Source organism: Paramisgurnus dabryanus, chromosome 19 (genome assembly GCF_030506205.2).
Source record: "Paramisgurnus dabryanus chromosome 19, PD_genome_1.1, whole genome shotgun sequence".
NCBI classification, from domain to species: Eukaryota; Metazoa; Chordata; class Actinopteri; order Cypriniformes; family Cobitidae; genus Paramisgurnus; species Paramisgurnus dabryanus.
In genome coordinates this window covers 30,015,563-30,030,835 of record NC_133355.1, presented here as the reverse complement: position 1 = coordinate 30,030,835, position 15,273 = coordinate 30,015,563, and the positions used below count along the sequence as shown (strand labels likewise).

The 15,273-nt window shown below is 39.6% G+C and overlaps 1 protein-coding gene across 2 annotated transcripts; it reads left to right on the top strand.

Annotated features, from left to right (window-relative positions):
• Positions 1-161: 161 nt before the first annotated feature.
• gmeb1 (glucocorticoid modulatory element binding protein 1) lies at positions 162-12,352 on the top strand. 2 transcript variants are annotated; one of them, XM_065295039.2, is made up of 10 exons: positions 162-283; positions 3,770-3,921; positions 4,633-4,688; positions 6,398-6,519; positions 6,607-6,710; positions 8,355-8,503; positions 8,708-8,839; positions 8,924-9,061; positions 10,176-10,298; positions 10,420-12,352. In XM_065295039.2, exons 2-10 carry the CDS (start codon positions 3,791-3,793, stop codon positions 11,241-11,243), a joined length of 1,779 nt encoding a protein of 592 aa, XP_065151111.2. In that variant the 5' UTR covers positions 162-283; positions 3,770-3,790; the 3' UTR covers positions 11,244-12,352. The 2 variants fall into 2 exon arrangements, with proteins under 2 accessions (XP_065151111.2, XP_065151124.2); XM_065295052.2 differs by lacking the exon at positions 162-283 and adding an exon at positions 294-515.
• The last annotated feature ends 2,921 nt before the right edge of the window (positions 12,353-15,273 follow it).

The following is a 15,273-nucleotide window of genomic DNA, read 5'->3' as shown; positions in this document are numbered from 1 at the left end:
ATTAGAAGATAGACTAGCTATAGACCATTACCCAATACTAGTTTTAGTAGTTTTCATAACTTTACAAAGGTGGAAAATCAAAAATTTCCTTGATAATCGCAGATTTTACACAACTACAATGAATCTGTTTTGTAATCATGTATTTTGTCAGTGCAGTTACACAGTCTCTCATTGCTGTGGATGGAACAGGGACGCGCTCGAGCAGGAAGTCTCACTCAACAAACTGCGCATGTTCACTAAAGTCTCTCACTATGTACGGATGACACCGACGGCGATCTAAACGGTAAGGCCGATCCAGCCCATTTTACTTTCTCAGACGTACACTAAACGTAACCGAGCCGCGGAGAGCTTCACCGGGACGTCGACTCGCAGTTTTAGCGGCACGGGCGTCAACGGCAGCCCCCCGCGCACGGCGGCGGAGCGTCTGCTCGTTTGTGTGTGTGCGTCCCGCCGCACGGGCAGACGTCATGAGAGCAGAGCACCGCGGCACGACGCCAGCGCGTCATTTATATACAGTGCGTCTGACCCGCGATACGCTCAGTGAATGATCCGCGCTCGAGGCGCTTGTGAACGTCACGTTAATTTTGTTAAAAATATTCACCCATGAACTCAAAAGCGAACGGCGGAGTGCGCGTTAGCTAGCATAGCACGCTAGCGCGTAAACAGAGCAGCGCTGAGGAAAAATGTGGATGCTAATCGGCTAACCGAGTTAGCCACCTGAAAGAAGCGATGTTGTTTAAAAATTACCATGTAACCATAGTTACAGAGTTAGCACATTTTATATTGGCAAATCTTTGAAACAGTGTAAGAATCTTTTTGGCTGATGTCAAGCAGCGATTCTATTTCTGTGGAAACCATGGTTACCACGGTAAAATTTGTGAAAGAGGTAGCGGTGTAATAGTACAGTAATGGTATTAGATACTAGTTAGTTTTTTTTTGTTAGTGTACTTAAAACTTGTATTAGTGCCTGCATTTTTTAACGAGGGTTGAATGTTCCTTGAGGTTTTTTTTTACATCTGTCTTGGGCTTTTCTGACATACATAATTTCATAATCTGGGGTTCCTAATAATTGCTGTTTTTTGCACCATAATCTATTAACGGCAATACGAAAAACAATCAGGAAACATTCTGTAACATTAACACCTCACCAAATAGAGAAAAAAACAAGGATGCTCTTCACCAGTACTTTATCTGTTATAGTTAAGGGTCATTGGAAATGTTTTGTATATATATAAAAAATACTGAAGTAATGTTTGTTTCTTAATAAAACCAATTATTTTTACTTGTAAAGTCATTTTGGGCACATGTTAAAAATATTTAATGAATAAAGTCATAAAGTTTTAAGAATTGTCATAAATTTCATTATAGGCCTTTTACGAGAATACAATCATAAAAAAGTAATAATATTTTGACCATGAAGGTGTATACACCTCGGGTCTTTAGTGACGCAGCGCATCATTCACTAACCTCTACCTTTTATTATTTATTTTTAGAAATTAAAGTATTCCTCAAGCTATATCATTATTAACAATTTAACAAACAAGAACAATAATAATGAAAATGTAAAATAATAATGGTTTTATAATTAATTTCAGGTAAAAAGTGTATAGGGCCACTAATACTCGAGGTGTTTATTAATGTTACAAAAAATAAACGAATGTTCATTAAACCAAAATATTTTTGTTATGCTGACTAAAATGATGGGCACCCCCCCAAAGTCTAAAAACATGCAGATGAGGTCACTAAATGAGTCACTAAATTGCCATTAGGTGTGTACAGAGTGTACCCAGAGCCCTTTAGTAAAATAAAGAGTTCAGACAACAGAAGTCCAAAAAGCTCGACCATCACGTGATTCATTGAGACTTCAGTTAGTTCCTGAAAGCTCATAGTGAGACATTGAAATAAATTTACAATATTTATACATCACACCAATATGTGTAGATGGAACTAAATAAAAATACAATCAACAGAACTATGTTTTTGACAAATAAAATCCACTAATATGGGAAGATTAGTATGGTCATGTTTTACACTGCATCCAACAACTTTAAACCTTTAAAATGCATCACACATGTGTAGGATGTACGCTTATAATGTTTATACATGTTCATTATGTTTGGACTGTGTACTCGTGCCTGTTTGATTTATAAATATACAAAGATCAAGATAAAGAAGAGACTCACAAGGCACTTCTTCGTTTTAAAGGGGACATTTCACAAAACTTTTTTAAGATGTAAAATAAAGTTTTGGTGTCTTCACAGTACATATGTAAAGTCCTAGCTCAAAATAGCAGATAGATCATTAATAATAGCATGTTAAAATTGACACTTTGTATGTGTGAGCAAAAATTTGCTGTTTTTGGGTGTGTCCTTTTAAATGCAAATGAGCTGATCTCTGCACTAAATGGCAGTGCAGTGGTTGGAAAGTGCAGATAAAGGGGCGGTATTATCCCTTTCTGACATCACCGGGGGAGACAAATTTCAATGACCTATTTTTTCACATGCTTGCAGTGCATGGTTTACCAAAGCTAGGTTACTGGGTTGCCCTTTTGAACATTTTCGAGGTTGATAAAAGCACTGGGGACCAAATTATAGCACCTAAACATGGAAAAAGTCAGATTTTCATGATATGTCCTCTTTAATTTATTATAACTTATAATAATACCTCTGACTCTGTCGTTTTCTTTTTTGTGTTTAATATGAACATCTGATGGGAGATGCCATCTTCATCACTTTTAAATATTATTTATCCCTAAACGTATTAATATATGCATTTTATTTGCATTTAATTTAATTAACAAGCAGAATCACAGTGCCAAAAACACTCCACCCATATGTTTGTACCGACAGCATGTTTAATAACCTGTATCTCTAATTACACCATAATAGATGAATCTGCATTAGGAAACAAAATTTACCATTAAAAGGCTGTTGGTGGTTTGTTATTTGTTGCTAATGTTATCCTCAGCCTGTCCTAGCCTGACCCGTTTTCTACTAACATCCCCTAAATGTACTAATTTAATTTAATGAGAATTTAATGCACAAAAGGGCTTTTCACATTTGAAATTGTTAATCCCGGGTTATTCTAAACCCTGTGTTAATGTAATCCTGGGTTATCTGTTTCACGTTTCACACTGTTCATACTTAACCAGGGGTTAAGAGATAACCCTGGGCCTAGGTATTCATAATCTGACATTTTATGCATTTGTAAACCCTGGGTCAGGAGTCTTCAACTCTGCTCCTACACCTGTGTGTAATTATCAAGCAACCTTGAACACCTTGATTAGTTGCTTCAGTAACTACCGGGAACTCTTAAAAAGGCTCCATGATTCACCATTACTGTCACCAAAAACTCTCTTCCTAAAGGAACCTTGCCTGTAACCCAAGAATCTGAGATAGACGTTAACCCTCCCCTGACCCCTGAAAATGCATGAATGGATGGTTGTATGGCAAAAGTTTGTTAGATAAACATCCAGGTCACTAAAGACCTGAATATGTAATAGTTATTGGGGAAACACTAATGCATTTATGGGTTAATCATAAAATCACAATATTATGAGGAAACGTTTATAATGTATACAATTTGAACATCTTTATTACATGAAAGGTATGTGGTGGATTTTATTAAATTGGTTAGATTTAATATAAAAAAAATAAAATGAGCTTTATCACCAACACCTTTCTGGCAGATCATCATTAAAGCGTTATTATTGTTTGAATGCTGCTGTGGTTATGCTCATATATTATTATGTGCTCTATATTCTTGTCAGAGCTGAAGGAGAGTGCGGGTTATGGCAGAGACAGAGGTCACTGTGTCCGTGGAGGACATGGTGGTGATGAAGACTTCTGAGGAAGAGGATGTTGAGCCTGATGACCAAAGCAAAACTCAAGTCATTTTGCAGTTGCAGCCCATCACAGCTGGGTAGGTTTGAAACTCTGACATCACATCAAAACATCCCAACATTTTAAATACAAGCGTATGATAATACTGTATCATCATATATTGCTTAAAGGAATATTCCAATTTCATAAAAAATCTGTTAGTTTACTTACCCCCATGTCATCCAAGATGTTTATGTCTTGTTTTGAGGAAAACATTCCAGGATCTTTCTCCATATAGTGGACTTTAGTGGACCTCAACAGTTTTAGTGCAGCTTCAAAGGACTCTAAATGATCCCAACTGAGGCATAAGGGTCTTATCTAGCAAAACGATCATCATTTTTACCGCAACAAGAGTAGTTTTAAACAACTTCTCGTCTTGCACTAGCTGTGTGACGTGCCAGCATTGACTTATGTATTATGTAATCACATTGAAATGTCACACATGACGTATGTGAAAATAACGCTCCAGTGGTTACAACTGTGGAGAAAGAGGACCGTTCAGATATTGTTTATGTGGAATGATACTAATTCATGTCTTTTGATGTGATTACGTAATTTGTAAAGTCGCGCGCTGTGGAATGTTTTTTTTTTTTGACTGAACAAAGAAAGACATAAACATCTTGAATGACATGGGGGTAAGTAAATAATCAGGATTTTTTAATGAAAGTGGAGTAATCCTTTAATGGTACAGATGTATAAATGTTATGAATACGTACACACCAACCATTGATGATGATGTTTTATGTTTTAGGCTTGGAGAAGAAAGCAACGAGACAGATGCTGCGATTGTGGCAGTGGATACACCAGGTAAGGGTGTCCTCAGTCTTATTAAATGAAAAGATTTGAAAACACTCCTGACCCATTCATACAAGTTATTTTGTCTTGATTCAGTCCCTTAATTCATTCCCCTCCAGCCATTTTTTGAAAAGTTGCCCGCCAGCACTTTTTGTGAGTTTTACAAAAGTTTCACAAAATGCCTTCAAGATTTTTTTCTAAAAATATATTAACATACAAATATATCAAATGAAAAAACAGATCCTCTGCTTTCAAACAAACAAACAAAACTGGGAAAAAAACCCTTAAATATGGGATTTTTTTTAAATACATTTTTTTTAGCAAAAAGTTGAAATAATAGCATTTTTGTTAAGGAATTTTGTTAGAGATCAGATTCAGAACGATTATAAAAATATACATACAGTTTAAAATGAGGAAATAACGTTTTGGCTTCAGTTTCTTCATAAAAATATAATATTAACGGTATTCACGGTATGCATTGCAGATTAACATAAAAATTCTTCAGAAACAAGTTTTTTATGCAATTGTTTTTTTTTTAATCGACGAGATAAATTATCAATGGCGGGGAAAGAGTTAATAAGCAAGCAAAGAAAATCCAAGTTACACTGAGGGGTCAGTTTTCCTCTATACAATCTGATAAACATAACTTTGCCTTAGTTAATTATATTACCTTTTGTATAAACTGAACAGTGCCAAGGTTTGTCCCAGGTTTATAGATGAGGTGTATAGAGATATAGGGCGATCTGATGCATGGTCTAATGCACACGGCGCACAGTCTAAAGTGTTTTAAAAAATATTACAAATGGTTCTCACCATATCCAAAGGTACAAAGTCATAATATAAGAAAATCAAAATAAATGCAATATTAGCACTCTTTAAAAGCAAAAAGAACTCTTCACACCTTCTAAAGTCCTGTAATCTGTCCTCATTAAGAGACTCAATAATGATCTTTTACCTTTTAATCCTTTAATTTTTCATATTTAAAAATGTTTGTGTGCCGCTGCGCATCCATGTGTGTGTGATAAGCAAACGCATGCTGTCGTCCTGTTTATAGGCACATATTAATAACATGCTCATTAAATAACAAAAACAATATTGCGCCATTAACTTAAACCAGGTTTTAATTGGTCAATGGCGTAGTCTATTTTAGATGCATCAAAATAGCAACGCACCAACAATGCACCCGAACACATCTCGTTTTCAGACCAGAACGCCCATGGGCGCACAAATGGGCGCAAATGCATTTGCTATTTAAATAACGTGACGCTGAACGTAAAAATGATAACTGTGATGGGCTGAAACTAGCAATAAACACTTGCGTCGCGCTTTGTGCTGCATTATTTCGGGTTTTTGACAGGGCCCATAGTGTCAGCAGTTCATCTTTATTTAGGTTGAAAATGAAGGGTCAGTCATTTTACTGAGGTTGCCACCATACAGTAATCTGAACAAAGAATTTATTAGTATAGGAAGAAATTATTATTTCATTCTGTGTATGCAAAGATTAGTCTATATAAGATTAGAAACACCCGTTGTACAGGGAGGAGCCATTCATATTGACTGGAGAAAATGTCAACATTAATGTGTTAAACATGCCGTATCTGTCTGTCTGCTCAAATCTATCAGAGCTCTTCGGTCTCTGGATTACAGTTTATGTCCCTAATTTCACCGTATGCATTACTGACACAGAAGGCTGTTGTTTTGCGTGTGTCTTCTGTTTTCAGATGTGGCATCCGCTGAAGCTGAAGATTTAGAGCTAGGTTTTCCCATCACATGTGGGGAGAGTAAAGCCATACTTTTGTTCAAGAAGTTCGTCTGTCCTGGGATCAACGTTAAGTGTGTTAAGGTAGGTCTTGTCATGTTAAAGGGCTATGTAGACTGCACATGAAACAGATGCTGATTTGCTAATCTGGGTTTCTCGCTGTATTTCCAGTTTGAGGATCAGTTGATAAGTCCGAAGCAGTTTGTGCACATGTCTGGTAAAGCCACCTTGAAGGACTGGAAGCGAGCCATCAGGATGGGTGGGGTTATGCTCAGGTATAACACATTCTTGGTCTGATATAACAAAGCTGAGTGTCTGTAACATGTTGCATTATCAAAAGTTTGGTGTGTAGTATTAAGCATGTAAGATTTGTGTCTGTCTTCTATTTATATGCCAATGAGCAATATATATAATATAGAGCAAGTTGGGGCGGCACAAAGGTCCCCGGTTTGAGCCCTGTCTAGGTTAGTTGGTCTTTCTTTGTGGAGTTTGCATGTTCTTCCTGTGTTAGCATGGGTTAACTCAGATTTCCCACAGTCCTAAAACATGCAGGTTAAGCCGGGCTCACACTACAGGATCGGAAAACTACACGAATCACTGTGTTGCTCACACTTTGCAACAAGGTTTCTTCATATCTGTCGTCGTATTTTCTTAGCTGCGCACATACTACCCAACACTAAATGAATACATACTATACCAAGTCCCATCAGCCTAAATAGGAGAAGTTCAATATCTTAAAAAATATGCTTGCTAAGGTAACGCAACATATTTCCAAACAGAACTTGACTCGACAACACACTGAGCGTGTATACGTACTATGTATACATTAAATGCACTGTAAGTTGCTTTGGATAAAAGCATCTGCCAAATGCAAAAATGTATGTGGTGCATCCTTTGCAATGATAAAGATTTTAAATAGGTCTGTCGTGTGATACATTGCTATTACGTGGTCCTTTTTGATCTTACTGCATTCACATGGCTTCATTAGATGCAAGTTTATATTGTCTTAAAAAGAGTTTTTGTTACATAAAGGGTCAGTTTCCCTAAATTCAAGTTATTTTAGGATATTTAAGTGTTTTTTTACAGACATACCTTACAAAAAACAATACTGGTGTGCATCTTGAGACAAAACATTGGCACTGATATGTCAAGATACCTCAGTAAAACGTGTTTTTAAATTAAGGCAACACAAACATGCATTTTAGTCTGTGACTAAAATAAGCCAACTAAAAGGATTAGTTTAGGCCAGGACTACACCTTAGTTTAATTAGGAAATATAAATACAAACACGCATTACTAAAAACTTTTGAAGCAAAACAAAGAGCATTGATGTATTTTAAGATATGTCGGTACAAGTTGTTTTCAGTTTGGACAGCTCTTACATTTATTTTAGTCTAGGAATAGTCTAATCCCTGTCCGGGAAACCGCCCCTATGTATTTTTACTTAACTGTCTTGCCGCAGTATAGAACAGAAATCTGCCTTTATTTACAAGCATTAGGCAAATGCTTTTATTCATAGATTTATTATACATTTTTTTTTTACGGAGATTACGGAAAATACACAGAAAATGCATCCGGGATTTTTTGGTGCACTCACACTTCCAATGATTTTTCTGGAATCTGTGTGTGCACTCACAAGATCCCGTTAAAACACATGCCATATTTAAAGTCCTGTTCTCGGTAGGTTTTTTCATTCACGGGACGTGTTTGCCTCTCTGCCAATTTTACGGAAAAAGTGCTGTGTGAATGGTGCCCAGTGTTTTGTCGTCTCTAAACAAAATTTTTGCAGTGCTAACGCAGTGCTCGATCAACTGGGCTGTAGAACCACCTTTGCACTTGCAAACCATTTCGTGTGTTTTGTGAATAAGTATGTTCTTCAGCTAAAGATTAATCATGTAAACTTTGTGTGCGTTGTGTAGGAGGATGATGGACTCAGGTCAGCTGGATTTCTATCAGCACAGCACACTGTGCACAAACACATGCCGCAGCACCAAGTTTGACCTGTTGATCAACAACACACGCTTCCCACCGGACGGTAGTGGGCTTAATACACCCACCAGTGCTCAGGGTAAGAGCTCATGCACACACAAATACACCAACCACTGCTCAGGGCAAGAGAAAGATCATAAAAGATCATACATACACACACATGTAGTTTTTTGTTCCAAAAGTTCCCATCTGGATGTCAGGACTGCATACTTAACATCTGTCTCCTCTAAATGTCTTGCATGTTCTTAAGGCCTGATGGTGTGTGTTTGTGTGTTAAATGAAGGAAACGTGTCTGTTGGTAATGGAGGTCAGACAGCCGCAGCAGAGAAGACTGGTGAAGAAATGATGGGCACAGTGGAATGGAGCACGGCCACTGTAGAAACCTCTCCGAAAAAAGACTCGCCTGACATCTCAGGTAAACACAGACAACAGAACATTCAGACAGCTGTAAGATCTGAAGACTCACCAATGTTGTCCTGTGTGTACACGTGACCTCTAGAGGAGACGTTGAGTTTCTGGAGGGGTATCGCTGAGGTTGGACTGATGGGGGAAGTGGTGTCTAACATCCGGTCAGAGCTCTTGGGTCTACTGAGAGGTGTTCAGCTATGCAGTGATCAGAGCTCACTACAAGACGCAGGTCAGTCTGTCCAAGTGTGTTATTTATGCTCTATATATATATATATATATATATATATATATATATATATATATATATATATGGAGCTTCCCAAAATGTGGCACAAAAAAACAGGAAAAATATGCAAGTTTCGTAAACACTATGGGACGGAATGATATATTGCACAACAATTATGGTTGAAGTCATGCTCAGTTTGTCGTGTTCCGTCTAAATATTATTAACATAGTATCAGCGATCTTATACACTCACCTAAAGGATTATTAGGAACACCATACTAATACTGTGTTTGACACCCTTTCACCTTCAAAACTGACATAATTCTACGTGGCATTGATTCAAGAAGGTGCTGAAAGCATTCTTTAGAAATGTTGGCCCATTTTGATAGGATAGCATCTTGCAGTTGATGGAGATTTGTGGGATGCACATCCAGGGCACGAAGCTTCCGTTCCACCACATCCCAAAGATGATCTATTGGGTTGAGATCTGGTGACTGTGGGGGCCATTTTAGTACAGTGAACTTATTGTCATGTTCAAGAAACCAATTTGAAATGATTCGAGCTTTGTGACATGGTGCATTATCCTGCTGGAAGTAGCCATCAGAGGATGGGTACATGGTAGTCATAAAGGGATGCACATGGTAAGAAACAATGCTCAGGTAGGCCGTGGCATTTAAATGAAGCCAAATTGACACTAAGGCACCTAAAGTGTGCCAAGAAAACATCCCCCACACCATAACACCATTTCATTAATGAGAAATTGAACAGGTGTTCCTAATAATCCTTTAGGAGTTATTAGGAACTCCTAAAGCCAGGACATGCCTCAGAAAAAGACGTTACTGGTGTGTATCTTGAGACAAATTAATGGCACTGAGTTATTTGTTGTTTTTTATCATGGCAAGATATTTTTTAGTTGATGCAGCTCAAACATGTGTCTTAGTCTAGGACTAGCCTTAAGCCTTGTCTGTGTAACCATGGGATAGTGTCATATTATTAACATGCACAGTGCTGTATAAACTGCATGAGTCATATTAAATTATAATGGTACACATGAAAAAATGATTGAATGACCTCTGCTTGTCGCTGTAGTGCTCACTTGATGAACTTCTGTCCTACAGAGATTGCGGTTCTGAGCAACCTGGCTCAAGTCTTTGACCTGCTGGACTCCATCAAACAAATAGTGAATGTTAGGCGACAAATGACTGACCCAGAACAGACGCAGGTCCTACGAACCCTGACCAGTGAGTGAAGAGAGATTTTACTGTTCTGAAAGATTTAATCTTGACAGAACTCCAGAGAGCTGTATAATAATGTGATGTAATATATTCCTAACAATGACACATCTTCTATTTGTATGTGTAGCATTGGAGCAGCAGGTAGAAGAACAGAAGAGGCTACAATCCCTCAGCTGGCTTTCTCAGTCTCAGGCCCTCAGCAGTCTGGTTTTGCCCTCCACCCCTCCGGCTAAACGCGCTCCCAAACGGCCCCGCCTCCAGCGGCCCGCCTCCACGACGGTGCTCAGCACTTCTGTAGCCCAGCCTCTCACTATTCAGCCCCAACAGTTCACCGTTCTCTCCCCTATCACCCTCTCGTCCTTAGGCCAGTCGTTCGCCATGGCCGGTCTCGCGCAACCCTCCAATACACTGACCCTTCACACTCTTCCCCCAGGCTCGCAGTTATTTACGCGACTCGCCGCCGTTCCCGACGGAAAAACGACAGAAGCCTTCACCTTTCATCCCGCATCCGGGCTCACGCTGCTAGGCACGGCAGCCGTCCAGGACCACGGACAGCTGGGGGCGGTAATGAGCCCGATGGAGCTGGTGCAGTTGACGCAGAAGGAAACCGCTGCCGGTGTTGCCCAGGATGGTCAGATGGTAGCGGGCACAGTGGTGATGCAGGACGGTGTTGTCAGAGTCGTCCAAGAGGACGAAAACCAGACTGACACCACGCTGATCGAGATCGACCCGGCGGGGGACGACCACGGCGTCAGCGTCATGGAGCTGCATCTGGAGGGAGGCGCCACAGGAGGAGACGGAGAAACCGTGGTGCACGGCGGAGAGGAGGTGGTGCGAGGCGACGTGGAGGAGGAGACGGGGGAGATCCAGCTGGAGGCCAACGGTCACTTTCACAATCTGCCCGTTGTAGTGGTGAAGGAAGAGACACAGGACGCCGGCGAAGCCAAATAAGACACAAACCACCCTCAGAGACTGACAAACGGAGTCAGACAGGGAAGGGGATTGTGCCGCCACAGGTGGAGTGTGTGTGTTTGCCGCACCAGCTGTCTTGTTTTTCATTACTTACTTCCTGCACAGCCAAGCCTGACGTGTCGCGTATTTGTAAAGCAACTTCAGTATTTTTTTTACGAAACAAGATGTGACTTTTGTAGGAACAGAGTCAGTATTTGCGTTTGCATTCGGATGTTTAGTTTGGGCACTTATATTTTATTTTCATTTGGTTCGGTGCCAAAATGTAACACAGTTGCCGTGCCCAGATGTGCAGTATTGGACGGTGGATGGCAGTAAACTGCTATTTGAGACACTCCCGCAGTCAGAGTTTACACTGTCTGTCTGTGTACTTTCTGATGGAAAGATCAGGGACAATGGCACTGAAATTAAGTTGTTATTAGCACGTATGATGAAGGGGTCCTGCATGTCCTTCACTGAAAATACACAGATCTTCCTTCACCTGTACATGACACCTGTACGTGAAGGACTGATGTGTGATATCTGTTACGGTGTTTGGACGAACTGTTTAGTGACTAACAATGCCTTGATATTATTTAAGATAATAATCTGTTTTAAGTCATTGCTAAAAAATGATTTCTATTGAGGTTTATAAATACAGTGTATAAATACGTTAAAGTCAGTTAACTTATTACATTTCAAATAATGGTTTATTCAAAAAAGAAATGACTTTCATCATTTATTCACACTCTTTCATGTCTTATCTGTGTGACTTTATTCTGACATATGAGATGTTTTGAAGAATGCTCACAAAATCATATACCTGTAGTGACCAAAGGCTGTAATCTGTATGAAGCCATGTGAGAGCTTTGGGATGACGTATAGGCCGCTCATTGGCTCTTCTGCACAGGTCATACACAGATGTATGTGAATGCAGACAAGATTTGAGAGCTACTCAGCAGTAAAGATGTTTGTTTAGACTACTTTTAAGATTTGTTTTCGTTATTTTAAGAAGCTTAACAGCTTTGTCACTCATTTACGTTCATTGTTTGGAAAATAACTATGTTGCAGTGAATAAATGATGACAGAAGTGTCTCTTTTTGGAGAACAAATCTTTTTTTCATCTTATTTTGTGCATAGACTGATGTCGGATCTCTTTCTGATCCCTCCGTGTTGATTATGTCATGTCATCCAACAATCTTAAATGGAAAGTTCACCCATAAATAAAAATAAGTGCGTTTACATCCACAGTATCGGGGAAAGCCCGTACATGGTGTAAGCAAAACCTGATTGGCTCAGGTAGTTTTTTGCTCATTATCCCCCGATTTCGCATGGCATGTAAACACCTTAAAGGAACATGCCCACATTTTGGGAATTTAGCTTATTGACCGTATCCAACAGTGTTAGATAAGTCCATACATACCTTTCTCATCTCCGTGCGTGCTGTAACTCTGTCTGACGCAGCCCCCGCTAGCTTAGCTTAGCACAAAGACTGGAAGTAAATGGCTTCAACTAGCAAACTGCTCCCAATAAGTGACAAAATAACGCAAAAAGTTTACTATTTATGTGTTGTGGTTTGTATAGTCACACCGTGTACAAATAACAAGGTGATATGAGACACAGCGATCTTATACATACTGGGAACTATATTCTCAGAAGACGAAGCACTGCTACTTGGGCGGAGTGATTTGCACAACTCTGACCGAACTCTCTGCTCCTCACCAGGGGCTTCTCGGGTGCTGCGAGCAAATCACTCCGCACAAGTAGCAGTGCTTCGTCTTCTGAGAATATAGTTACCAGTATGTATACTGTTAAAAGATGACTGTGTCTCATATGACCTTGTTATTTGTATGGTTTGACTATACAAATCACATCACATAAATAAGAAAATGTTGGCGTTATTTTGTCACTTATTGGGAGCAGTATGCTAGCTGGAGCCATTGACTTCCAGTCTTTGTGCTAAGCTAGCGGGGGCTGCGTCAGACAGAGTTACAGCACGCACAGAGATGAGAAAGGTATGTATGGACTGGGGGTTACGGGGAATAAGCTAAATTCCCAAAATGTGGGCGTGTTCCTTTAACTGGCTTTTTCGCAGTTTTGTTCATGTAAGCGCAAAGTAGCAATAAAAGTCTGCACTCGACTCAAGCAAGTGGCATAGAAACTGTGAAAATAAAAGCTCATGTTATATTTACAGGTTCTGCAGACATGATAGAAAAGTATAGCTTAAGACAGATTTCCAGTCTGCGTTTTGAACAACTATATCTACTATAGGCGAGAAACCTGACAAATCTCTTAATCCCATGTAAATGCAGTTTTCTGCATAACCGGCTTATTGATTTGCATGTAAATGCATGAAAACAGGTTTCTATAATTAGCAGATTTTTGACCGTTTCAGATCTGTATAATTTTTTAGTTCTATTGAACACAAAGGGAAGATATTTTGAGCAATGTTTATAACCAAACTGTTTTGGAGCACCATTAACTTACATAGTATTTTTATTTCCTACTATAAAAGTCAATGGCACTCCTGTTTCCTGCTTGATTACAAATACATGCCTCTGTGTTCAGCAGAACAAAGAAATTCATGGGTAAACTATCCCTTTAATAAGTTAGTTTTCACAAACCAGTACTTGATAATGTGAGAATGGCACCAGAACAATAAAATACACAGACCTGTATTTCCTGCCCGATTAAAACATAAACATTGGAAATAACACCAGAATTAACAATTAATTTACGTACACATATCCTAAAAATGTATCTTGTGTGACTGATACGCTGTAAAGCGGGTGAAATTAGATCATGATTTTGAATGGAAGTCAATGACGCCTTCTGCCGGTTGAGAATACCAAGATGGCCGCTCGAACTCTGCGCTGGCTTCACCTCACGCTGTTACGTTAAGCTTTCTATGCGCAATCCAGTCATTTATATAGATCAGTGACCATAACAATTGGTTCTGTGTAACTGGAACCTGTTGTACACAAACGTGGACAATTAAACTGCCTCATGTTATTTGGTTATTATATTTATTGGTTTTTCCTAACCCTAAATAGCTGGAAGAAATCTGATAAAAAGACAAACCCAAGCTCGGGTCAGGTCAACATTTAATGCTTTGTTTGCCTGCATAAGCTATCAAATCTTTTGAGAGCCGCTGAAATGATTGAACAGTCTTGGCAAGATCTTTGTAGTTATTGCTGTATTGGTGATTGAGCTGGATGTTGTGCTTTTTAAAGCTGCAGTCTGTAACTTTTGCCTCTGTGTCGCCATCTGTGTCTGAACTGTAAAATTGCAGTTGTTTGCAGAGTAATTTTCTGTATGTGCGTTGTGCTTCATCACGCTACTCTGCGCAGTGAATCTGATGTCTGTGATCTAGAGGTCTTCTCGGCTCCAAAGACCCGAATCACTTTTAACCCAAACCTGACATGCATAAATCATGATTTTTTAAAAGAAAGACCCAACCCGAGGGCCAAGACAAACCCGACAAAATTAGACCCGAGTGCAACCTGAACCAGTGACAATTTTTTTGGACCCGAATGTTAATGGCACTGACGTGTGTGCAGTCTGCAGCCTCGCACGCACCAGTCAGACAGAAAGAAACCCTGTTGGCCTTGCATCCAATTTGCCCCACTGCTTCATTTATTTTCCTTTGTTTTCTGATGACAACACCAAGGTAACCGTTACAATGTGCATTTAAAATTGATTAACAGGTCTGTCTCAACGAAAATGAACCTACAACAATGTCGCAAGTGCTCTTGGCCAACAGAAGGGGGGGGGGGGGGGGGGGTTGGAAAAGTACTTGATGCACACATGCGAGAACACGAGTTTGCGTCTTCTCGGGTCTGTTTGACAAAAACACATTCATTTTACATTTCCAGAGGCCACTAAAATCATACCGGCCCTGTGTCCAAGGCACATGTGAAACTTTTATACCTGAACCCGCTCGGGTCGGACCTCATGTTTTTCGATCTACGTGGACCTGTACAGACCTCTACTGTGATCACGGCATCAGAGCAGATCTGTTATTATACAGTTA

What these genes read in the sequence shown, in the direction of transcription:
- gmeb1 (XM_065295039.2), top strand. Translation starts at nt 3,791, where the DNA reads ATGGCAGAGACAGAGGTCACTGTGTCCGTGGAGGACATGGTGGTGATG. An exon ending in TTGCAGCCCATCACAGCTGG is followed by an intron (nt 3,922 to 4,632) that starts GTAGGTTTGAAA and finishes TTTATGTTTTAG; the next exon opens with GCTTGGAGAAGAAAGCAACG. An exon ending in GGTCCTACGAACCCTGACCA is followed by an intron (nt 10,299 to 10,419) that starts GTGAGTGAAGAG and finishes TTGTATGTGTAG; the next exon opens with CATTGGAGCAGCAGGTAGAA.